Source organism: Nuphar pumila, chromosome 17 (assembly GCF_984573655.1).
Source record: "Nuphar pumila chromosome 17, dmNupPumi1.hap1.1, whole genome shotgun sequence".
NCBI classification, from domain to species: domain Eukaryota; kingdom Viridiplantae; phylum Streptophyta; class Magnoliopsida; order Nymphaeales; family Nymphaeaceae; genus Nuphar; species Nuphar pumila.
The window spans coordinates 17747456-17771164 of NC_143265.1; the positions used below are offsets into that span (position 1 = coordinate 17747456).

The following is a 23709-nucleotide window of genomic DNA, read 5'->3' on the forward strand; positions in this document are numbered from 1 at the left end:
CTGTCTAGAGAAGCGTTCTACTGGGGTTGGTTCAACACGCATCTGTGAGTCATCCAACCCCCGGCTCAAGCCAAAGGAAGTACAATTCGCCTGACATGTTTCTTCTGTATTAGCAAAAAGATCGCTCATTCATGGATCATATACCTCTACTTCTCGAGATGGCAACGCTTCAGAGTCATTTACCTGAAAATTTTGTTCATAAAAAACAACATTCCTAGAGGGCCTAATACGTTTTGTAGTAGGATCATAGCATCGATAGCCTTTGTATTCATCCGCATACCCAACGAATCTGCACTTAACGGCCTTATCCTGAAACTTATTTCGCAGAGATGAATCAATATGTACATAACATACACAACAAAAAACACGCAACTCATCATAAGAAGGATGTTGCACAAATAAAGTATAATATGGAGAGTGTTGATCCAGAAGTGCCATAGGAAGACGATTTATGACATGAACAGATGTATGAAAAACTTCTGTTCAGAGACTAACGGGCACATTGCTATCATGTAACATGCTTATCGCACTCTCGACAATATGCCTGTGTTTCCTTTCCGCAACCTTATTTTGTTGAGGTGTATGAGGGCAAGAAACCTGTCGACTTATTCCTTTATCCCGAAGAAAGGCAATAAACTCGTTTGATGAATACTCGCCCCCACCATCACATTGTAAGTGCACAATATCAATGGAAAACTTTGTTTTGACCATCGAATGAAATTCCCGAAATACTTGAAAAACTTCATGCTTATGTTTCAAGAAATATATCCAAGTATAACGGGAATAAGAATCAATAAAGATAACATAGTAACGACTACCGGAAAGAGAAAGAATAGGTGCGGGTCCCCAAACATCGGAACAAATAATCTCAAATGGCTTTGAAGCCCTTTTATTAATAATATGAAACGGAAGAACATGGCTTTTGCAGAGTTCGCATGGGGAACATTTATTATTATCTAAAAATGAACATAAACTAGACTCTGGAAACGACTGTGCCAAATATCTGGCTTATTACAATGAGATGAATTAAAAACTTCCAACGAAGGGAAAAACAAAGACTCTGAAGGCGAAGACACTGAAGAATGCTTGAACGACTTCAACTGGAGGACTGGGGCTGAAGGTAAAGACATTGAGGGAATCTCCTTGAAGACGTACATGTTTCATTGTCGCTCCCCCTTAGCGAACGTCTCCTTCGTTCGTAGATCCTTAACATAAACAGAAGAGAGAGTAAATTCGACGGAAGAATTCATATCGTCAACAAGTTTAGCTACATAAACAATGTTCTTTTTAATATTAGGAGCAAGGAGAACATTGGACAAGTGAAGTGAGGACTTTGACATAGGGATATGTGCACTGTCAGTATGACTAATAGAGTGACAAGTTCCAAGTTCCATCTCCTGTAACTATACTACCTTTTTCAGAATAAGGCAATAAGTGGGATAACTTATCGACATTACCCGTAACATGAGTGGCAGCGTCGGAATCAACATACCACTCGCCTTGTTCATTTTGCTTGATCGTCATCTGTGATAGTGCTGATAACAAAAGTTGTTGCATATCTGTAGATGGCGCTTTTGTGTCCACGGTAGTAGCTGACTTATTTTCAATTTTGTTTATCTTTCCTCTATTTTGTAGATTAAACCAACAATCAGCTTTCACATGTCCTCTTTTGTTACATAAGAAACAAGTGGGCACTCTCCTTTGATTCCCTGTATTAAAAACACCAAAAATATTAGGTGTAGGCAAGATACCACGACCTCCCTGCCCAAAACGTCCGCGGCCTCTGCCTCCTTGATGCCCTCCATTTCTTCGTCCAAAACCGACAGAAGTGTCCATGGCCAAAACTGAATGAGAACGAACTGATTCATTTCCTTCTGCTCTTTGTTTCATAATCATCTCATGCTGGAGAAGTTTCGCTTGAAGATCGTTTAAAGTAGGCAAGTGAGGAAGACATGACAAAGCTGTGGTAAACATGTCAAAATCAGGGCCCAATCCATTGAGGAGTTGTTGAACTTTATTTTTATCTGAAATAACACTTCCAATAACCGCCAATTGGTCAGTAATACTCTTCAAGCGACCTATGTATTCCATGACTTGCATGGAGCCTTTTTTCAAACTTTGAAACTCATTTTTTAAGTACATAACTCGAGCTTCTGATATCTGAGAGTATGTCTGAGACAACTTACTCCACAGATCCGCCGCAGTGCAATCATCTGAAAGAGTAACCAACACTTCTTGAGACAGTGTTGACGTAATATAAGCAACCAAAGACTGATCCCGCTTCCTCCAGGCTGTATACTCTGGATTCTTAAAGGAAATAGTAATTGTGTCACCCTTCTCATTGGTGGTTTCCTGCAAAATAAACCGTGGTGGTATAGGAACCAAACCATCCAGATGTTCATCGAGATCCTGACTCCATATAAAAGGAAGTATTTGTCTCTTCCAGGTCAAAAAATTAGAGTGAGTAAGTTTTTCTGTAACAAGCTGACTCAAGAAATTTGCAGAGGGACCGGAGGACAAGATGGATGATGAAGAGTAATCCATATCAATGGGACAACGAATAAACGAACAAGACGAATGAAGAGAAAGAGAAGAAAATTGAAGATCACTTAATCAATCAATAGAACTTTAATAAGGGATGCACCCGTGATATTAATAGACGTAAACCCCCCCCCTTTTTTTTAGGGTCGAGAATATAGATTGTTATAACCTGCCTATAGGCGTTGCACATAAATCATTAAACAGTAATAGAAAAGGAAACTTCTGTAATCAAAGAGGAAATAAATCAAAAAATACTCAATAACTGCAGTAGATTTGATTGCAATCAAAGAGGGGAAACTGCAGTTAAAGAGGGAAAACTGCCGTCGCAATCAAAGAGGGGAAACTGCAGTTAAAGATGGAAAACTGCAGTCGTTGATGTGAAAACTGCAGACGTTAATGTTGAAGAAGAGAGACAGATGGTGATTGCAGAAGTTACCAGAAATCAGAAGTTACCAAGAAGTTACCGATGAACAAGAATCAGAAAAAAAAACGAGTGCAGAAGTTACCGTGATGAAGGAAGAATTGAAGGAGGAATGGGCGAGGAAATGTATTAAAATTGTTCCTTCAGAAGTTACCAGGACTCGCTGAACACACGCCTGGTAGGGTTTCACAACCGAGCTCTGATACCATAAAAGATTCTGTGTGGGCTCAGCCTTCACTGCAGAAACTAAGAAAAGAAAGAGAGAGAAGAGGGAGATTCACAATGGTTGGGGGGCGGCGCACGATAACCCAACCTCCCAGCCCTAAACATTATAAATAGGGAAAAATACAATAGCTGGAAAAATTACAGACATGCCATTAATGAAATGGCATTGAGCATGTGTTAAAAGTTAGAATATAACGTGCGTATGGATCTGGATCCAGATCCATACGCATACCATATTTTAACACAACGGTCATATTTATGACCGTTGGAGGGGCTCCAACGACTCTATGGGAGCCCCTCCAAGGGTCCCATTTGTGTATAAATAAGGGGCAAAGCCCCATGTATTGTTAGGCTTCTTTTGAAGCTCTTTATGAGTAAATCTCCCATATTTTCTAGCTCTTCTCTCTTTTTGTGTTCATTGCCACTTTGTGGCTTGTTGTAGTTTTGCCCATTAGTGGCTATTGTGCTTATTGTACTTGTATGCTTGTACATTTGCGCTTGTGCATTTGCTAGTCACTTTGTGACATTACCTTTCTTTCTTAGTGTTTTGTGACAATACTTTGACAAATTCTATCCCTAAAAGTTGAGCATCTGGGTCATATTTTCTATGTAATTTATGATTGACTGTGCCATATCAGTAAGAGGTAAGTTGGTTTATGATATCTAGGGTTGACAGTTAGACCTTTTTCATTTGTAAAAGATTCAACTTGAATTTTGTGGATAGACATCTGATCAACGTGTTTTGAGCAGAGTTATCAGAAGCGCGAAACATCGTGCTTCTAAAACGTGCAGGGAAGCGCAAAAAAAATTGGGAAGCACACTTCCCAATTTAGGGAAAGCTCGCTTTCCCCTTTTTTTCATTTTTTTGTATTTTATTTTTTTATTTTTTTTTTCTCTTTTTTCGCTTTCCCCTTGTTTCCTAGGTCGCTTCCGGTTCGCTTTCGAGACGATTCCTGGCTTACTTCTAAGTCATCCCACACTTCCTGCCTTCTAAAATTTTGAAAGTGCCTCGCTTCCCGCTCCCGCTTCCTCGACTGACAACTATGGTTTTGAGTTTACTAGTCCTTAGTCTTGGCTTTGAATGATGCTTCTTGTGAGTGATTGAGGAGAATTCTTAAGACTGTTAGTGCTGATGCTGGTTGGATTTGACAGGCAAGATTGCTTTAGTTTAATTTGTTTATTAGGGAAATATGCAATTTGGTGCTGTATGTTTAAAGTTTACAGGTGGTGATGATTTGAGAGCTTCGGAACTTCAGCGCACTTTCATCTTGGGTTTAGAGACTGATTCTGCTTCTGTAATGGGTGGATTAACTATCGTTCTTTGATCTCAGCACCAAAACTTCCAGCAGATCGAGACTTTTCTGTCTTTTCTGGCCTTAGTGCTCCCTGAATCTCATAGGCCTCTAGATTTATGTGCTTTAAATATGACAACTGATGATTTTCTCACACAGTCTGAAACCCCTCCTTGTCATCATTGGAGTGGAGAATATCAGTCTTAGCAAAATAGCAAGTTAGTCCATTGTTGTTCATCATGTCCCCATATTTTTTCTCAAATATCTTTCTATTTTTCAAATTATTGAAATGGCTAGAATGTTAATTTATTTTTTATGACTGTGAATAGGATCATGACTTTGAAAAAAACTTGTATTTAGCTATGGGTAGTTTGAAGTCTACACTACATGAGCAAGTTTCATCTGCTTGTTATGACTGTGATTGTTGAGCCTATAGTGTGGCTGAATTTCTTTTACGAAGCACATTGGATATCCTTCTTAGTTTCATGATTTCATCTCAAAAACTATGAGCCTTGGCCCCTCATTCTGCTATTCAACATTGTCTTTTATTAGATGATCTCCTTGTGAGTCTATTCTGCTTAATCAAATACTGTGGCCAATTTTTAGTGGCAGTCATCCTAATGCAGCTTAAAAGTGTAATTCTATATTGTACATTTCTTCTTGGTGGTTACTTTTAATATGTGGGCATGTTTCATAAAGCACAAGTCCAATATTTTCTGTGCCAGGATCAAACTCTGATTTTGAGGTGGATTGGGCCTGCAAAAGGTAGAACCTGTTGAACCGGGCAAAGTCCTGAACATCTCTTCTCTCTCTTGACATCTCCATCTGAAGTAAGATGCGATGGCGATGACTGACAATTCCACCTTTCACTTTCCACAGATTTGCATGACACCCTTATTTACTAGGAAGTAGTCTGTCACTAACCCACAGAAAACAAAGAAAACCCTTCTGGTGTGTCTATCTCATGTTTTTTCACTTCATGGTATTGTCTCCCACAAATCTTTCCATTGCACTTTCAAGCAAAGTGCTCATAATTTATTTTTATTCTTAGCTCATACCTCATGCATTTGGAACAAAGTTCTTCTTACTTCTGTTTGTGTGTGTGCGCGCACATGTGCATGTGCATGCATGCGTGCTTGCGCACAGGCATGTGTGTTGATTATGTCTCTCGTGTAGAGGAACTGTTTAATACTACTTGTTATCTAAGCCATAGCACAAGTGCAGGCACATGTGTGTGCGTGCATGTGTGTGTGTGTGCATGTGTGTGTGTGTGTGTGTGTTGATTATGTCTCTCCTGTTGAGGAACTGTTTAGTACTACTTTTGATCTATTTGATCTAAGCCAGCCCAAAGTCTTTGGTTATATTTGTTATGCTTTGTTTCTACTACTATGAGGGAAATATTAGCTTTTAAGGACCAAAGATTTGCTGTAGTGCTAGATTTATCCAACTTATTGATTCTCTGATTATTTCTTTTCTATTCATTGTTTCTTTTATTTTTATTTCAGGTTCTTGTGAACTATGCAAGGTCCTTAAAAGAAGCTGAAATGGTTTGCAGGGAGGTGAGTTCTATCACCTCCTCCTTTTTGCAGTTAATATCAAGAAATTGTTCTAGACGATGAAAATTTGTCCATGTGATTTAGGCAGTTGGCTGTATTTTTAAAGTTTAGTGACTTAAATTTCACTACCATGAGTAATGGATAAGGATACATTCATGTTTAATGATTTACAATTGGGGCTTGAGGTTAATAAATTATTGAAGAGTCATGTTCTTTGAAGAGTTGTGTGAAGCAAGTTACCTTTTGGATAAGAAAGAAAAATACTTTTTCGTGATTGGTAAATTATGGTAACCCGTATACTGCAGCTCAATAGAGATGAGAAATAATGAAAGGGTGCCTAAGTACTTTAGTTAGGGTTATGCACCTCTTTACTGATGAATACTTTTTTGCAATGCAATAACAAGGATGGACCAACATTTCAAAATCTTGATTATCACTTGAAGCAGGATGCCATTTTGACTACATAATTCTACTGCTTTTACAGTGTAGGAAGTCGAGTCTTATTGCTTGTTTGGATTTTAGGAAGCTGCTGGGATGCACGGTTGCTGCAGAATAACTAGTTCTATTTAATGGAATCCATAAAAGTTATTTAAAACTGTATATGAAAAAAAATGGAGTAATTCATTCGTTTCAACAAGCAAAACTATGTTTCTTTTCATTGATAGTGGCGTCTACATAGTTGATATGGAGTTTATGGCCTGTATAATTTCAATTTTTAAATGTGTCTAAATATCTAAATGCATGCTGCATGCAGGCTCACGTGTATGTCAGCCTGCTACTGAAGATAATTGAATTTAGGACAGTAAATTCTTGTGCATGTTTTCCTTTCATTTTCATTTCCATTTCCATTGTAATTTTGGTGTCAAAACACTTTGTTGTAAGCCTTCTTTACTCTGTTTTAAATGACATGTTTTATAACTTTTACAAGGAAAAGGTCAGAAAAGGTTGGTACAAGTGACCAGGTATGTATTTTGTGATTGAGCCCCCTTCATTACCTAAATGATTTATGGTCCAAAAAAGATGGTTTGATGTATATCATGCCATCTATTTAATGCTCAGGTTATGGTTATTCTGAAGTTTGCTATGTTCTCATTGTATGCAATCTACTCTATTGTTCAACTGTGTTGTTTCTCTATCAGTTTTAGTTTTAAAATTTACTCGAGTGCTGAATGCCTATTTTGATGTTTCTCTACACTAGCAGCGAGTGGTGATGTCACAAAACCCTATATATGTTTGAAATGCTCATGTATCCTAGCTTTTAAGGAACATTATAGTATATCATCATCATCATCTCCCTACAATCCTTATTCCAACTACATGGGGTTGGACTTATGAATCACATTTTCCTATTGCTTCATATCTAGAGCTACAGCCTCACCTTACAATTTTTTGTATCGCCTGGTGTGGCTCTCTTTCAAGTTTTCAATGTTTTTTTTCCTTTTTAAAATTCCTTTTGCATGCATCATGCACCACTTTTCTTATTGATACTGTGATATACTTTTGCACATGTTCAAACCGTATTAAATGGCATTCACTATTTTTTTTCCTTGGTGGTATTCTTAAATGTTTCCTTATCTATTCATTTCTAATCTTATTCTTTCGTGCATCTCTCTCTCTCTCTCTCTCTATATATATATATATATATATATATAGAGAGAGAGAGAGAGAGAGAGAGAGAGAGAGTAATGGGTAATATATATATATATATATATATATATATATATATATATATATATATAGAGAGAGAGAGAGAGAGAGAGAGAGAGAGTAATGGGTACGTGCTAAATGAAATAGGCTAAATGAAACGTGCTAAATGAGTTTTTCAGGTTTTTTCATTTTATTTTTAAATTCTGACCGTACAGATGTGATCTATGTACTTGATTTTATAGGGATCAGCTCTTGAAGTGTTCGATTCCGACACATGGGTGGGTTTTTATAACATTCGAAAAATCAACGGTCCAAAATCTTTATAAATTGTTGAGGCTCCAAATATCAAATTTTTCATCGAAAACACATGATCCAAGTGTGAATTCCTCTTAAATCGACCATGCCCAACACATTTATGGGGTTGGAATTGCTTTAAAAAACACCGGAAGAGCAGAAAAACCCATTTAGCACATTTCATTTAGCACATACCCATTACTCTCTAGATATATATGACATGTACTCTCTCTTCCTGTCATTTTTAGCAGCCCAAATCTTAGTGCTATCGAAGAGTGTTGATCTTATAGCAGTGTCTTGTAAAATTGTGCTTTTACAATTATTGAATAACACTCTACTAACTTGTCATCACATTGTCTAGACAACACAAATCCTACTATTTGTTTCAGAAACACAAATCTTACTATTTGATATCTTTCTCAAATGTACCAGAACTATTAAGGATTAACACGTCAAAACTTTTGAATCGTATATGTGGATTGCTCTATATGTATACGTTAATCTTTTAAGGAATATCTGGTACATTTTTCGATAAACCTTTTCGTTTATGTTCATTTTTTCTTAAATTAGGACCTATCAAAGTCAATGGGTATATGGTGCAAACTTTGCTTTATAAAATTTTAAATGGCATATGAAACCTTCTTTCTTGATGCCATTTAGTTTTTCTCTTTGGATTAAGGATACTTACATTCTTTGAGGATTGCTTGATTGCCCTAGACATTTCTTTCCTTGGTGAAGTTTGTCTAAGGAGAACTTTTCACCAAGATATTTCTTTAGACAAAGATGTGCATCAATTTTACCCAAAAATAGCATGGGGCTCATGCTTTTTGGACACCTTTTCCTGGTAAAAGTTCCCTCTGTTTGTTGTGCACCATTGAAGAGGGGCTCCATGATATTCCAGAGTGAAAGTGTCCAAGTGGATGTTGTTTCTTCCTCTCAGTCCATACTAATATAATATTCTTTGATCAGACCATCTAATTATTTATTACTCTTGGATTGGAGTGTTTTCATTTTATTTCTATTTGTACCCTAATTTTTTGAGGTCTGCATCCATTATGTGGTATATGTACATAATTTAATAGTATGCCACTTCAATGAATCACTAGTAATGCTGCATCGCAACCGAGTTTTGGACCTTTTATCATGATTTCTACTTGTTGTGTACCCTAGTCTACTCCTATATGAATACCATTTCCTGCTTCTGTTTGAGCAGCAACTGGGGTACCCCTTTTTCTGCCCTCGAATCCACTGGTACCTGCAGAGCACTAGGAAATGTACCGACCTTGTGGGTCTGTACCGATAGTATTGTTGAAACTTGCTTCAACATGAATAACTCGTAGGTGTTCCACACCCACTTTGAATTCATATGGCTATTTCTATGTGAACATGTTGTTATGATGGATTTTGTCATAAACCAAAAAATTACTTAATATATCAAGTTTGAATTGCTTAAATATACCACTAGATGAAGTTTTAGTTTTTCCTTAAATTTGAAATTTCTAATCACCCTTGTATTAGCAGGGGACAGTTTGGCTAGTCCTGGTGGTAATATTCAATTCTGTGACAGATTGCAGAGTCTGGTGGGCAAGCACTTACTTTTGGAGGAGATGTTTCCAAGGAGGAGGCTGTTGAAGCCATGATCAATACTGTGAGCAAAATATTGTGAATAGTGAATTATTTATACTGTTTTCTACATGAGTTGATGTCATGACATTTTGCTATATACAGGCAGTTGATGCTTGGGGGACAATTGACATTTTAATAAATAATGCAGGTTAACTTGAATGCTGTGATTTTGTATTTTGTCACTTACTGGTTCTTAAGATTCTAATCATGCTTCAATGCCTTCAGGGATTACTCGGGATAATCTCTTGATGAGAATGACCAAATCACAGTGGCAAGAAGTTATTGACTTGAATCTCACGGGTGTGTATCTTTGCACACAGGTATACACGTTGCAAACTTTTGCTTCCTCTGTGCTAGTTGACTTTGAATTTGTAGCTTATTGTCTCTGTTCTATTTTTATAGGCGGCTGCAAAGGTCATGATGAGAAAGAAAAAGGTATTGTGGAATTCTTTTTTTTGGTGTGTTTTTAGTCTTTCAAACTAAATGGGGTTCTTGTAATCTATAGTTGAAATCACATACTTGTGTTCTACAGTTGTATATTGAGGTAGCAAGGGCTGAGTATGTTATGATAAAATACCAAAAGCAAATTTAATATGACTAATAAAAGATTAGTTATCCTAAGCACTCATCATTGTGTTGGAGCCTGCATCTCTCTCTCTCTGCTAAAATTGACATGGTCTTTGATGCTTTGGCATTAATTCATCCCAAGAGGTGACTTTGACTTCTATTGATCTAAAATCTTTTCCTTTTAATTATTCCAGGATTTTTATCTTGCCTTAAATTTTTCTATGGCTGTTCTTTATTTTCAATATTGAATACCTTTTCTTCTTTCTTCCTTTCTTTCTTTATCTCTCCTTTTCTGCTCCCATCAATTTGATTAAGTCATAGTGGATCTTTTGAAGAGAAAAAAGAGCTGACCAATTTTACTAGTCATTCTTGAAAGGGGATTGCTGGAGAGTTGGTGTCTTCTCTCTAATGATCCAGTTAGCTCAGGGTTTGGGGAAGAATCAATCTTACAATAGGACATCTTATGTCACACGGATGCTTAGCACACATATCCCGTGTCGACATGACACGGCACTTGGATGCACCACAACACTTTATGCATATAGTCAAACTAGTGTCAGACACAGCCAGTGTTCTGTCATTTACTTTGTCTATTTTCCTTGTATGATCTTGATTATTCTTTTGGTATTTCACAGGCTTTTTATTTCTTTCAAAAATCATCTATCAATTACATTATATTTCAATTTCAACTTATTTTATTATTTGATGTTTTAATTATAATGATTTCTTGTTGCTATTCATGAGTTTGCATTTGAGATGATTTTCATGTTTTATTGCTTTAGGTTAAGTATACACACACATACATTTCTCTCTGTGTCTGTGTTTGTGTGTGGCCATGTCCCATGTTCCATGTCCTAATTTTGAGAACCTTCGTGTTATACCAAGCATATCCACATTGTGAAACATTCCCGCATCCCTATCCATGTAACATAGGGTTTATCTACTTATTAGCACCAGAGGCAACAAATGTTTAATGGATATCGTAACTTCTGGCTTTTTAGGGTTTCAGCTATAAAACTTTGTTGGATACATGAGATAAGTTTGCATCTTTGCATACTCACACATTGCACTGTCTGGATTTTGAGCAACCCTTCATGGAACATTTGATCAACATGTTAAACTACTTTAAATTATCTAGACATATTCCTCCAGTCTGGTGTTGCTATACTGATAAACTTCTTCTGTAGAAGCAATTTGCTTTGGTGCTTTGTGAAAGTAAATATAGGGTTGAATGAGAATACAGTCACGCCATTAGCCCTAGCAATAGAGCTCAACACGAGCGTAGTTCGAGCCAAGCTTGGGCTGTATTGGCTCCGCTTGTTAAGATAGTAGGTTGTTCAAGCTTGAGTCTAGCTCGAGCTGAACATCTTTAACTAAAAAGATTTTTTAAAACAATGAAGGGTTACAATTCAAACTCACCACCTCCCCTGTGAATGACCAGGGGCATACCCGTTAAGTTAAGATCTTTTCTCTATTTATTTTGGTAATAAAATATTTGCATATACTAAACTAATGCCTTATATGACCACACAAACCGAGCTTGATCGAGCTAATCAAGCTTAACTGAGCACCTGTTCAAGCTCGGCTCATTTATTTTCTAAGAGCGAGTCCAAGCCAAGCTTAAATGGGTCGAGCCGTAGTAGCTCAGTTCGTTATGCACCCGTACCTAGCAATGCAAATCCGAGTACAGAGAACAATACATGACCATGACATACAGTTTCAAACATCTTTCACCTATGTTTTATATTTTATTAAGGCAATTTATGGTATTCTTGTGTTCACTTGTTGGATTATTTCACTAATATGTTAATCTTTTCCTCTTCTTGATTGTGCAGGGAAGAATTATCAACGTATCTTCTGTTGTTGGTCTAGCTGGGAACATAGGACAGGCCAACTACAGTGCAGCAAAGGCAGGAGTGATTGGATTGACCAAGAGTGTAGCAAAGGAATATGCAAGCAGAAATATCACAGTGAGAGAGATAGATAGATAGATAGAGAGAGAGAGAGAGAGAGAGAGAGAGAGAGAGAGAGAGAGAGAGAGAGAGAGAGAGTTTGTGTTTTCTTTCCTACATGACCTTTTTTTACCTATGGTATAGGCAAATGCTGTTGCACCTGGATTCATTGCATCTGACATGACTGCAAAACTTGGAGATGATATAGAGAAAAAATTTTTGGACACAATTCCTTTAGGTAAGCAATGTTGAATCATGTGAGGTTTTGTATTAGAGTCCAACTCATTGTCACCAACTTAAAGAGAAACAGAACGTTTGGTAGTTCAGTGCTGGAAGTTGTTGGGCTTTACTCAGAAAAGAGCACATTTAACTATAGTAAAAAAATAAGAAAACTCTAAAAACAGAAAAGAGAAAGATGGTGGAAATAAATAAGTCTGCACCAAACTGAGAAATGGAATGAGGCTTGTTATCAAGGCATACTTTTCACAGGAACAATCACACTCACTCTTTTTCCTGATAACATGCTAAATAACATGGAAGGTCATTTTGATAAGTAAAGCCGAGTTTTTCTTACTATGTTCGCTTGGTGGCTAGAATAAGGCCAAGTGAGGCAATTTATGTCAAAAAGGGATTGGAAAAAGCCATTGGATTCATCACTGAAGCTCATCATGTGATTCTTTTAGATGTTATTCTTTTAATTTGTTTTTTTACCTTGTTTAATGTGCAAATTTCATTCTTAGCCTGGTTCATTTACAGGGAGATATGGAAAACCTGAAGAAGTTGCAGGGTTGATTGAATTCCTGGCTCTTAGTCCTGCAGCTAGTTACATCACTGGACAGGTAATGCTTTCATTAAGTTTCCGTCCTGTGACTTCTTGTCATTTCATACAAGTACCACTTAGTGTCTCATACCAATGAGGCTAAGTGGCATGGGTTGACTGGTATATGATACAATTACATATGCCTTTCCCTATACATGGTTGTGCTTTGCTGGTATTGAGCAAGTGCAACCTAATCTGCAGTGATAAGCAACCTTCTTATGTTATGAGCTCATATTCATGTGAAAAGATTTGTCATAATCCATCAAGTGGTGAATGTAAACTTAAAGCTTAATATCAAGTATTTGTTTTCAGGTTTTTTCCATTGATGGCGGCATGATCATGTAGATCTGCACTGCCCTTTTCCATGCTACTGCCTCCAGCTAGGTGCTTCAAAGTTGAATGAGGTAGGGTGGCACAGCTTACTTGTATGTTGGAGAAGGCGGTTTTAACAGGATATATATATATATTATATATTATTTTTCAAAGTGAGAAAATATTGATTTTTGGTAGGATTTGTGGGTATAAGTTTTCGTCTGAAGCTTTTACAAGGTAGCTGGAGTTTTTCTTCCTTTTGGTTGGGACTGGCAGTTTTGATAGTGAATGAGCAGACAAAGACCGCTAGCATATTGGGAAAGGTCCTCAATTTCTCAAGCAAAATGAAATGAATAGTTGTCCTGTTGGCTGATTTTTTTCAAATCTTATGTTGTCAGTTTGATGCATGGCTATATAACGGCAGTACTTATTTTCCAACAATAGCAAGAAATTATATTAATTGAAAATGAATATTTTCATAGGAATGATGTCTAGCTGTAATTTGGGACGTCCATTGACAGGCTGAGATGTAGGCAAAGATGTGCGATGTTGACTGTGGTCCTGTTTCGATGTCTGCAGTGTAAAACACGACGAGTACTCTTCTCCTTCCCACTAACCTTAGTTTTCTGTTGGCTTTGGCCTTGCGATAAGGGCGTACACCTTGGGGTATCTAACTCTTGATGCCCTTCAATTTGAAGGCTGAGCCCTGCGGGGTTTGTCACTTGTGCTTAACCACACTAAAGTCCTCTTAATTAATTATTTTCAATTCACACATATTTTTCCCGTTCATGTTTATATATGCAACCTGAAGGTGAAACTAAGGGTATGGTTGGCTGCTATTTTCAAATTTGAAAAAAAATCATGAGACTCAAAATCACATAATTTGAAATCTCATGAGATTCTTTTTATCATGTTTGTTGAGGTAGAACCCATTTGAAAGAGTGCCCCTTTGAACCAAAAACCTAGCTAGAGTGAGGGGGTGTTGAACTCACTTGCGCCACCAACAAAAATAGAAAAAAAGAGAAAATGCTTCGATCTCCTATTCGCCCCATCCGAGAAGGGGGAAGGAGCTTGTTGGCAATGATCTTCAGCAAGCTCCATTCTCTGGTGCCATCTGTTCAGATGGTGGTAGCGACTCTACTAAAAACGAAAAAATGGAATCAAGGGCTCACCAATACGCTCCCTTGTTTGAGTTGCAGAGAGGCCAATGGAGCCCGTTGGTGGTTGCAGTGGCCCAAAAAAAAAACAGAAGGGAAATAGGGGCCACAAGAAAGGTAGTGGAGCTCGCCAGAAAAGCAGCATCCCCCCCCCCCCCCCCCCCCACACACACACACACACACACACACACACAAACAAAAAAAGGGAATAAATCATACTTGTACTACTGGTAGGGGTTTTCTTCTCCAGCATCTCAATGGGCTTCTCCGACACCATCTCTGCTTTAGGCACGGGCTTCTGGCATCATCTCTACAGGTGGTCGATGCAATTTCCCTCAGCTTGATAGGGTGAAGAAGCAGCAGCAGAAGAACGTTGGATATGATTCTAAATCACAACCATGCCTGTGAGAATCGGACTCTCGGTGTGATTTCAAATCAATTATGTTTTGAAATCATGGCCCTATTTTCTCATGTTCAGCTTCATTTTCTCATGTTCGGTAGCCATGAAAAAATGGGGCCTAATGAGATTGACCCATTTGTGTGAGAATCTGAATCTCATGTGACCAAACCAAACACGCCTTAAGTGACATTTCTGTTGTTTCTGTCCAGGTTTCTTAATATAGGTTTGATTTACCCTGCCCTAGCTCTAAGTTTAGTTTGGTTAGCCACGGTCAGGCTTCTATGTTCAATTTGGTTTTTCCGGGTTCAATTCAATTGAGCTTTCTAAGTCTAGATGTAAATCATTTTGACCCGGTTTCAAGTTTATTTTTGGTTATCCGTTGGCTGAGCCATATTAGATCAAGGCACAATCTGGCTCCTGATATATTCAATTTGGTTCTCCGATTGGTTGAAACCAGGAATTCTTTGCTTGGTTGGTGCTCAGCTGGAGTCTGCCTAGGTAAGGTTCTGTTCACAAAAGGGCTAGCTAGGATTGTGTTTAGTTCAGCTTGGTCTATATTTGGTCTTACATTCCAGTGAGGTCGGATATTAATAAGTTTATTATCTGCGGCTATTCGCATACGCATATGCTTCTATGGATTTATATCGTATGGAATATGAGAAGAGATAATATCTGAAGTTAAAAAGACTTTGCTCTCTTGATGTTAATTGTGTTCAAGGGAAAGGATTTCTTGATCCATTTGTTATGTTGGTTGATGTATATTTTTTCAACAGCTTGAATTTTGAGTTATGTTGGTTGATGTATATTTTTTCGGGTTATTAGACTTATGAATGCCACCAAGTTGATAGGACATCACGAGTTCAAAATACATGCGACATCATCCCTTGCTGCAAGGTCGAAGTTGGGTATACTTCACAGTGGGCAAGGTGGGGCGCAAGAGATGGAAAGGAGGCTTTTCCTTTGGCCTAGCAAAAAAAGGACATGTAGAATAAGATGGGGCTAAATGCCATGGCTAGGTGGGGTAAGTCGCCTATCTTGTCTAGGGTTTCAAATCCTGCCGGGGGGCATACACAACTTGCAAATTTGGTAAGGTAGGATAGATATAAAATCTTACGTGAGTACAGCAGACTCAAAAACAGATTTAAATCAGCACCTGACACTGACCCCCCATAATCGCAGAACACACATACAACCATATAACTCAGTGCCAACTTAGTTGATTACACCATAGAAGTTTGATAACATTTGCAATTACAAACTGCTGCTAGAGTTTGATCATAGGCTTTATGAAGTTTTCCTGTAAACTAAACCGTAAAAGTCCAGGCTGAGAAATTAACACAGGCACTGCATTAAGCCCAGTTTGCCGTGAGAACCCCAGCATATTAATAAGGTTCCTCTTCCAGCAAAAAACAGCTTTGAGAAGGTTCAGTTAAACCAATGTTGGACGTCAACTCAAGACTAAGATGGTAGCCGTTATCAAGCAAGAATCTCTCTCTCTCTCTCTACATTCCGATCCTGCAGATGAACCATTAAATGAATATTGTTGACCGTGTTGAATTTATAATCACTAAACTAATTCCAAATCAACAAATTCTGTACAAAATCATATTAATAGCCACCGCACAATGACTTTTCATTATTTTCAATATCGGTGTACAATCCCCCATCTCGTTCCCTGCATGTGAGTTCTGCATGCTTCTGCAGCATCTTAAGATCCATTCTAGCTAGTTGATTTGTCAAACTCTGCAACTAGTTCAAAAGAATTGCAAAAATCAAAACACTGTGCATACAGCTTTAGTAGTGGCCACCTAGATATTTGTTGATGCAAGATACAAACTTATGGCAGCCAAAAGGCTACGACTGATGCAAGAGGCAGAAGCTTACACATCATTTTAGTAAAGGAGCATAAGGAGCAGGGCATGGAGCAACAGCATGATCAGGCAAGTCATTTATGAGATTGTCCACTGCTTTTAGACAACCATTTAGCATCTTCTTCTCCAACTTAATTAGCTGGGTTGCAACTTGTCTTTTCGGGTCAATGCGGCCATCTGCCAACTGAAAATGACATAATGGTATAATGATCAGAACAACCTTCAAGAGTAGAAGATAAGAATGACTATATTTTGACAATTACCATGGTTTCATCTTCAGATTGATTGGCGGGATAACCAGCAAGCCTAGCCTTGAAGTAATCACTCAGTTGGTCCAACACTGCTCGCTCCATACATGGGCTTACCTGCTCCGATTTCATAGACTAATGAATTCACAAGGTCGTGAAAATAATACTTCTTCAGAAAGATATAAATTAAGGTCAAGACTCCAATATATTAAGCATAATTGCTAAACAATACTGATTGATACTCAAAAGTGACAGACTACCTCATGCTGGAATGCAGGACACGAAGAAGACACTTTTTGACAAACTAGGCATGCCCAACAAGATAAGATGTCTTGATGTCAGCTTGCCTTGGTTCGAGCATCCAGCATGACAAAAAAAAGAGGGTTACAACACCAGGACATCCATGCTGTTGTTCAATATCATTGCCATTTGTCCACAGCTCAGACACTTTTGAACTGCTGGACTTTGCTAATTATATCCATACAAAATCTTGGTATTAGTCGGGACACAATGTGTTGACAGTCAAAATTCTATGAATAAGAATTCCTACGAATAGAAGAAAAAGACAAAGGAGGATTGAAAGCAATAAAAGTAGAAGTAACCAACAGAATGACTATATGTCCTTTCTTGAATGAACAGCATACAGATATCCCAGAAAACGTTTTGGTAGCAATCACAGCACAGAGGAAACAAGCGATTTGAGATAAACTTACAGGACAAATAGGGCCCTGAGAGGAAATAACTGAATGCATCTCTATAGGATCTGACACATAGCCCAACCGTAGATAGGGCAGCATGTCTATGACAGCCTCCTTTTCTCTTCCCACATAGACCTGAAGAAGTTGCAATACTCAATAGTATGGATAAAAATGCACATAACTTTGAGTGAGTACTACAGTACTACATTACACACATGAAAAACTTGCACTGTTAACTTTCCATTTCTTTGAGCAATCATTCTCTTATCCTGATATTGGGGATCATCCGTGTTCAGGGATGCCTGTTGCAATCACAAATACAAGAATGAATAAAAAAACGACCAATGATGGGAACCATGTAAACATAAAATAAAATTTTACCTCGATTGATAAGCGATCATATGGATTTTCCTCATCTACAAACCCATAATTCAGAAGCAATTTTGAATTTGGTTGTGGTCCACACCTACATCTGACCCCTTTTAAAAAGACATTTCATGCAGAAAATTTTGTACACAAAACTATAGAACAAATTTAGATTGGATTATCCAAACTCTGAAGCAAACTACATTCAACAGAAGAAAAATGCAGCATTCATTAGGATATATGCAAAAATGCACAAGGAATTACAAAATATAAATTCATGATCTCTATGGAAGCAAGGTAAATACCAAACACAGATTGGTTCTCCAGACTTATATGGGCGGTCAACCACCAACTGAACAGCATCATCTGTGGCTGTTGGCATTGCTTTACAACTGCTTTTGTAAGCTAGCAATGGAGGCCCTAAAGGAACCAATGCAAATCTTCGAGCCAGCGCAACTTTCTGAATGAAAAACACAATTAGAATTTAATCCAAGGAGACCTTTATGTAGGAAAGAACAAAGCCACAACTTGTTACCTGCAAATGCACCACACATGACTGAACTGCAACAAAAGCTTGTTTGAATATCTCAAAAGGAAAAGCCTCAGTTGGAGTGTCATATGGATATTGCTATAGATTAAGAAAACAGATTATTTTTGCATCAAACATACAGTCTCCCAAAAGAAAAAATCTGAAACAGTGTAATGAGCTCTTAACAAAAAAAACTAGGAATAACTGAATACGCATATAGAGAAGACCTGAAACAAAGAACCAGCCATAAACCAAACAGTATCAAGCTCATCATATTCCCTTTTGATGCCTGCAGCTCTTTCTAAAACCTCCTCCTGGATGATCATCACCAACATTATATTTCAAGGACTTGGATGACTTTATTTTAATTTAGAAGCTCCTGAAATTTCCAGCCCCAATATATAATGCTACCATGACATAAAACCAGTACCCTTGTTGGACTGCCTGCAAGATATTCCAGCTCACTATCAGACCACAAGAGTGGAGACTCCACTGCAAGTTGCCCTCTTCCACGATGGCGATCAAGTTCCTTAATGAACGGGTACCAGAACGACTTCTTCCCTTGTTTTTTCTCATACATAAGATACAGAGCTAAACAAGCCAATTCAGACAGCTTGTTGGTTGTTAATAGCTCCGCTGCAGAACAAAACCAAGATATCAAAAGATCAACAACAATATCTCTATGAGATGATTCCCTGGCAAGGTATTTATTTGTCCAGCATCAGATAGAAAGAAAAGCCTTGCTACAAAGAACCTATGTCACGTGGATACTCCGTTTTGGCCTCTGTCTCATGTGAAAACTTCACAAAAATGGCCATATCCCCATATCTGCAGCCGTATCCATGTGACATAGCAGAGCACAGTTTGAAATGACCCGTGACTTGACTCATTCAGTCTTGACTCAGGACTCAACCAGGTCAAGCCAGTGATTCAGTCAGATTTTGTTAAACACATAAATAAAAAAATTATGTACATTAGATATGGCAGAAATATCCATGACATCAAAATATTATCATTTAAGAAACAATTATTTAGAGATGTAATTAGTGCCTAAGTTTCAAATAAAACCAGGAAAGTGAACTCATATTTACGAGTTACTCAACCAAGCTTGCCAAGGATCACAAAACTAATTACCACTAGGCACAAAGTATCAAATTCCAAAATAAATCATCATGAAATGAGAACTTAGCTGTGAAGTTGTGAAATTGATAATGTGTGAGATTTTCAATTTGAAAAAATGTTGCAAATCCAAAAGAGTAAAGAATAATGACTAGAAAAGCTAAACTACTGCATTTTACTGGAAGTTAACATAAAAACAGGTTCATGTTTAAAAAAAGCTTCATATCTATCACCAGATTCTGCACACCTGATGTGGATCATGTATAATTTAAAGACTGAAAAGTTAAAAATGTGGGATGAATATTTGCAGACCAAGCCAACCAACCGGCAGCAGTAGGGGGTTGACTTGACTCAAAAGATTCACAGGTCAACCTGTCAGGTTTCTAAACTACAGCTCAGAGTATTGTGTATCACTAATAAGCACCTGAGAATGGACAGCTTCACATGGACTGCCACATAGTCACGTTGTACTGGTTAGTCAGAATATGTGTACTAAGTGGACAGAAGGATTCTAATGAAAGAACCATATCTGCAGATTGACAGGCGTGTATTAGATTTTGTCCAACAATGTTGGAAGTCCTCAAATTAAAAACTTGCAGAACTTCACTTTAGACCGTGGAAAAGTATAGAACACAAATATGAATGCAACATTATGGTTCATAGTTGTTGAAATAGATACCCTGTGGATAGGACTAGGATTATGAAAAGACCAAATTTGGAAAGTAAAGAAGAGACTTAAGGTCTAAAACCCCATGGAAACAAGTTAGTTATTTTGTATTTGTTAATGTTTTTGTGATGTTATATGCACCACTACCCTTTGTTAATGGAAATACAAAGAAAAATCTTACTAGGTTCTGAAAGTAATTACATCTCCTTTTATGGTATCGACATTCAGAATTTTATAGGATAAGTATTGTAAATATGTTAGATATTATCTCCAATTCAACCTAACCATTTCCCCTCTTTCTGTTTTTGTAGGAAAAAAATTAGTCAAATGAAAATACAAGACATGAAGATCTCCCTTGGAAGCTAAAGACAAAATATAGATAATGCTGCCTACCATAGAAATCAAGACGGGGATTGTCCCTTTGAGAATGTTGTGTTTGATGTGGCATCAGAAAATCACCCCAGGATCTAAAAAGTGCATCTGTTTCTTTCATTCCAAACTTTTCACCACAGAAACCAGATCGGCCAAAAATTAATTTGCCCTTTTCCACCCCATCAAATTAAAATACAAATTACTAATTTCCCAATTCCACCAGACGGATGATCAACAAATCAAGCAAAAAACAATGAAACCCTGAAATATAAGAGCCCCATTACTTGTGAAAACCCTGAAATATAAGAGTGACATTACTTGTAAAATATTAACTTGGTAGTATACCAGAGACAGTGATAACATCGCATGGTCTGAAGTATCTCCTTGTAAGAGGGAACTGTTGGAACATCTATATTAATGGTTGATTTGAAGATTCACTACTCTGCAGCTCAGAAGCACCTCATAAAAGTGTCTTTTAGTAAGAAACGCCATACTCAGTTCATAGGCTGCGATGTTTTAGGAATTTTCTCCTTTCTACTAGGAAGTTTTGGATCGACAAAACCATATGACATAATTGATATTTCTATAACTGTCTCTTTTAGGTTTTAAGAAAAAAACTTTTGAATAGATGTTGTTCCATATCCTAGATATTGTGGATCCTCTAAAAAATGGAAAAAAAGTTGATAACAGTACCATAATAACAAAAAAGCAAAAACATAATAAATGGGATGCATAGACTGTTCCACTCGACACAACCATTGTTTCTGCACTACATACACTGCCTCCACTATTCCCTCATTGCGTACAAAGAACCCCATGAAAACAATCTCCCACTTAAGAAGTTGACATATCACTATACCATAAATCAAATATGGATGGTCTTGAACTTTTCAAGTGCAAAAATTGTGCACCAGTATTTTACAATATCTGATACCACTTGGTTCAATCAGTAACACCACTCCAATTAGAAACTAACTAAATTGCATACTCTTTATATTGCCGAAGACCAGTACTAATTTCTCTTGAACATTTCTCATTCACATCATTCCACATGAAATACTCCTCATCAACCTTCATTATAACAGTTCTTATGATTCGAATTCATAACAGATCTCTATTATATGCACTGGTCGTCAAATGGTAACACCAGAATGAGTCCAGCTTACCATGTTTCTGTGACGAACTTCACAGAAAACAAGCAATCCTTTGCACCCCATTTCCTATATAATGATTTCCAATATATCGTTTGTTCATGTTAGTGGAATTTGACATTCTATCATTAGAGAAGGGGAGGAAAAAAAAAGAAGAAACCTCCCAATAAAACATGTACAATATTCAAATTCTATGAAAAACATTCTGCCATAGAACACATTATAAACACAAAATATGGAAACAACTCGAAAATAACATTGAAAGAGAAGCATGAATAAACATCAAAACAGAAAGAACAACCATATAGACGTCTAAGAAGAACCCCATAAACGTCCAAGAAGAACACAGTGAAAAAACATGAAAAGAAAACAGAAATCGCATTCCCATCTAAGAAAATCATCAAAAGAAAAACAAAAAGAATAAAGAAAAGGAGCTACCGATCGTCTCATTCCCTAATACCCTTTCGAGCGTCACTATGAGCGAATTCGGCACCGAGAAGGCCACGTCCCCCGCCTACCAAAAGACCATAAACAATGCAAATCACCAAGAACCGAAGAAAAAGAAGAATCGATGGCTGGTGCATACCTGAAGATCTTCGCCAGCGGCGACGTATCGAATCGGGCGGTGCTTCCGATCGTGAGAGGGTCTCTCTTTGAGGACCACCCTGCAAGGTGGGAGCCCCTGGCTATGCATCCAAGCCTTCAGATCGATCTCCTCCCCATCTTCCTCACCGACCAAATGGGGCTTTCGGTGCACCTTTGTCTGGCTCTGCTTCGCCACCAACGTCTCGGAGGCGCCGTATCCGCGGCAGGAACCCCATGAACGGCCGGAAACTCGTCGGAATCTGGTGGGAACGAGGCGTTTGGATGGGAGGGGGAAACCTTGGACGGAGGAGACGCTTCTTGGGGCGTTGAAGAGTTTCATGGCGCCCATTTTTGGTTGGTGAGTGTCTCTGTGCGTCAATGCCGATGGGAGGGAAGGTGGGTGTCCACCATTGATTGATTTGGTTAACTGATTCGGCACTCCTCTTGTGGGATTTGAGAGAGAGAGAGAGAGTGTTTGGTGTTTGTCTTTGGCCTGAGTTTGTGATATTTGGGAAAGTGAAGGTGTAGAGCGAGGATCTTAAGATAACGCAGATTTTTCCCACACGTGTCTGTTGCACGTGTGTGATATTGGATTTGGATCGCATCCTACCGTATGTTTCCGGTACGGTTTCAAGCTAACACCTCATTGGTAGGTAGGGTATCAACGGGTCGGGTTTGGTTCGGACCCAGGTAGAACCAGACTTGGACCAGATTTTCAGCTATGGTATCGGGTCTGGAAATTGGGTCTATTGTAAGAAAAATCATACCCAGACCTGATAAGAACTACATGAACCAAACACAGACCATAAAACCATATTTTTTTATCATTTTTGCATTGAAAAATTGTGGGTCTTAATCGGAACTCAGGTTGGATCCGGGTCTGGGTTTGGTATAAAATTTTACAAACTATACTTGGGTTCATGTATTAGTCAGACCTTCGGGTATGAACCCGGGTCTTAATCGGGCCTTCTTATTATCACCATACCCGGACCCTATGAGGTTTGGTTCAGGTCGGGTACGGGTAAACCAGGCCCCTTGACACCCCAATAAGTAGGGATGTAAACTGGCCAGACTTGGGTTGGATATAGCATTACTGAGTAATCGAATTCAGAGTCGATTAGTCACAGAATGTAGATCCAACTAGATTAAAGTCTGATATTTGCAAATAATCATATTCAAATTTTAGCGGGAATTGAATTGTAGTCACTCCTATCTAATGCAAAACTCATTTATGAGTCTGGCTATTATTATTAATTGGATCTAAATTTGACTACTGAATCCCACTAATCAAAT

At 38.0% G+C, this 23709-nt stretch overlaps 2 protein-coding genes across 8 annotated transcripts in view; one reads left to right on the forward strand and one right to left on the reverse strand.

Annotated features, from left to right (window-relative positions):
* The window catches only part of LOC149811737 (3-oxoacyl-[acyl-carrier-protein] reductase 4-like), a 40844-nt gene extending 20087 nt beyond the window's left edge, over positions 1 to 20757 (forward strand). Inside the window, exons 3-12 of one of the 4 annotated variants that reach the window (XR_016428544.1) lie at positions 5985 to 6038; positions 9544 to 9624; positions 9705 to 9750; positions 9828 to 9922; positions 10005 to 10037; positions 12005 to 12139; positions 12266 to 12359; positions 12878 to 12960; positions 13254 to 13345; positions 20620 to 20757. Coding sequence is in view for 1 of the 4 variants with exons in the window: in XM_089993254.1 (XP_089849380.1) it covers positions 5985 to 6038; positions 9544 to 9624; positions 9705 to 9750; positions 9828 to 9922; positions 10005 to 10037; positions 12005 to 12139; positions 12266 to 12359; positions 12878 to 12960; positions 13254 to 13286 (654 nt within the window). In the remaining 3 variants the exon portion in view is untranslated. Of the gene's footprint in view, positions 1 to 5984; positions 6039 to 9543; positions 9625 to 9704; positions 9751 to 9827; positions 9923 to 10004; positions 10038 to 12004; positions 12140 to 12265; positions 12360 to 12877; positions 12961 to 13253; positions 13739 to 20619 lie in introns of those variants that run through there. The other 3 variants (XR_016428543.1, XR_016428545.1, XM_089993254.1) reach the window with 3 other exon arrangements.
* On the reverse strand, positions 15951 to 22928 carry LOC149811738 (uncharacterized). 4 transcript variants are annotated; one of them, XM_089993251.1, is made up of 12 exons: positions 22418 to 22928; positions 22270 to 22345; positions 18953 to 19158; positions 18750 to 18836; positions 18529 to 18621; positions 18299 to 18453; positions 18009 to 18093; positions 17843 to 17929; positions 17643 to 17762; positions 16945 to 17046; positions 16695 to 16865; positions 15951 to 16325 (listed from the first exon to the last, which is right to left on the reverse strand). In XM_089993251.1, exons 1-11 carry the CDS (start codon positions 22763 to 22765, stop codon positions 16698 to 16700), a joined length of 1527 nt encoding a protein of 508 aa, XP_089849377.1. In that variant the 5' UTR covers positions 22766 to 22928; the 3' UTR covers positions 15951 to 16325; positions 16695 to 16697. The 4 variants fall into 4 exon arrangements, with proteins under 4 accessions (XP_089849377.1, XP_089849379.1, XP_089849378.1 ...); XM_089993253.1 differs by lacking the exon at positions 15951 to 16325 and adding an exon at positions 16374 to 16553 and having other exon boundaries at positions 22418 to 22927; XM_089993252.1 differs by lacking the exon at positions 15951 to 16325 and adding an exon at positions 16374 to 16559 and having other exon boundaries at positions 22418 to 22927.
* Positions 22929 to 23709: the final 781 nt, after the last annotated feature.

Excerpts from the sequence above, each read along its gene's own strand:
- LOC149811738 (XM_089993251.1), bottom strand. The coding sequence starts at position 22,765 with ATGGGCGCCATGAAACTCTTCAACGCCCCAAGAAGCGTCTCCTCCGTC. Across the intron at positions 18,622-18,749 it reads TGGCTGGTTCTTTGTTTCAG|CAATATCCATATGACACTCC; the intron begins GTCTTCTCTATA and ends CTTAATCTATAG. Across the intron at positions 18,454-18,528 it reads CATGTGTGGTGCATTTGCAG|AAAGTTGCGCTGGCTCGAAG; the intron begins GTAACAAGTTGT and ends TTTTTCATTCAG.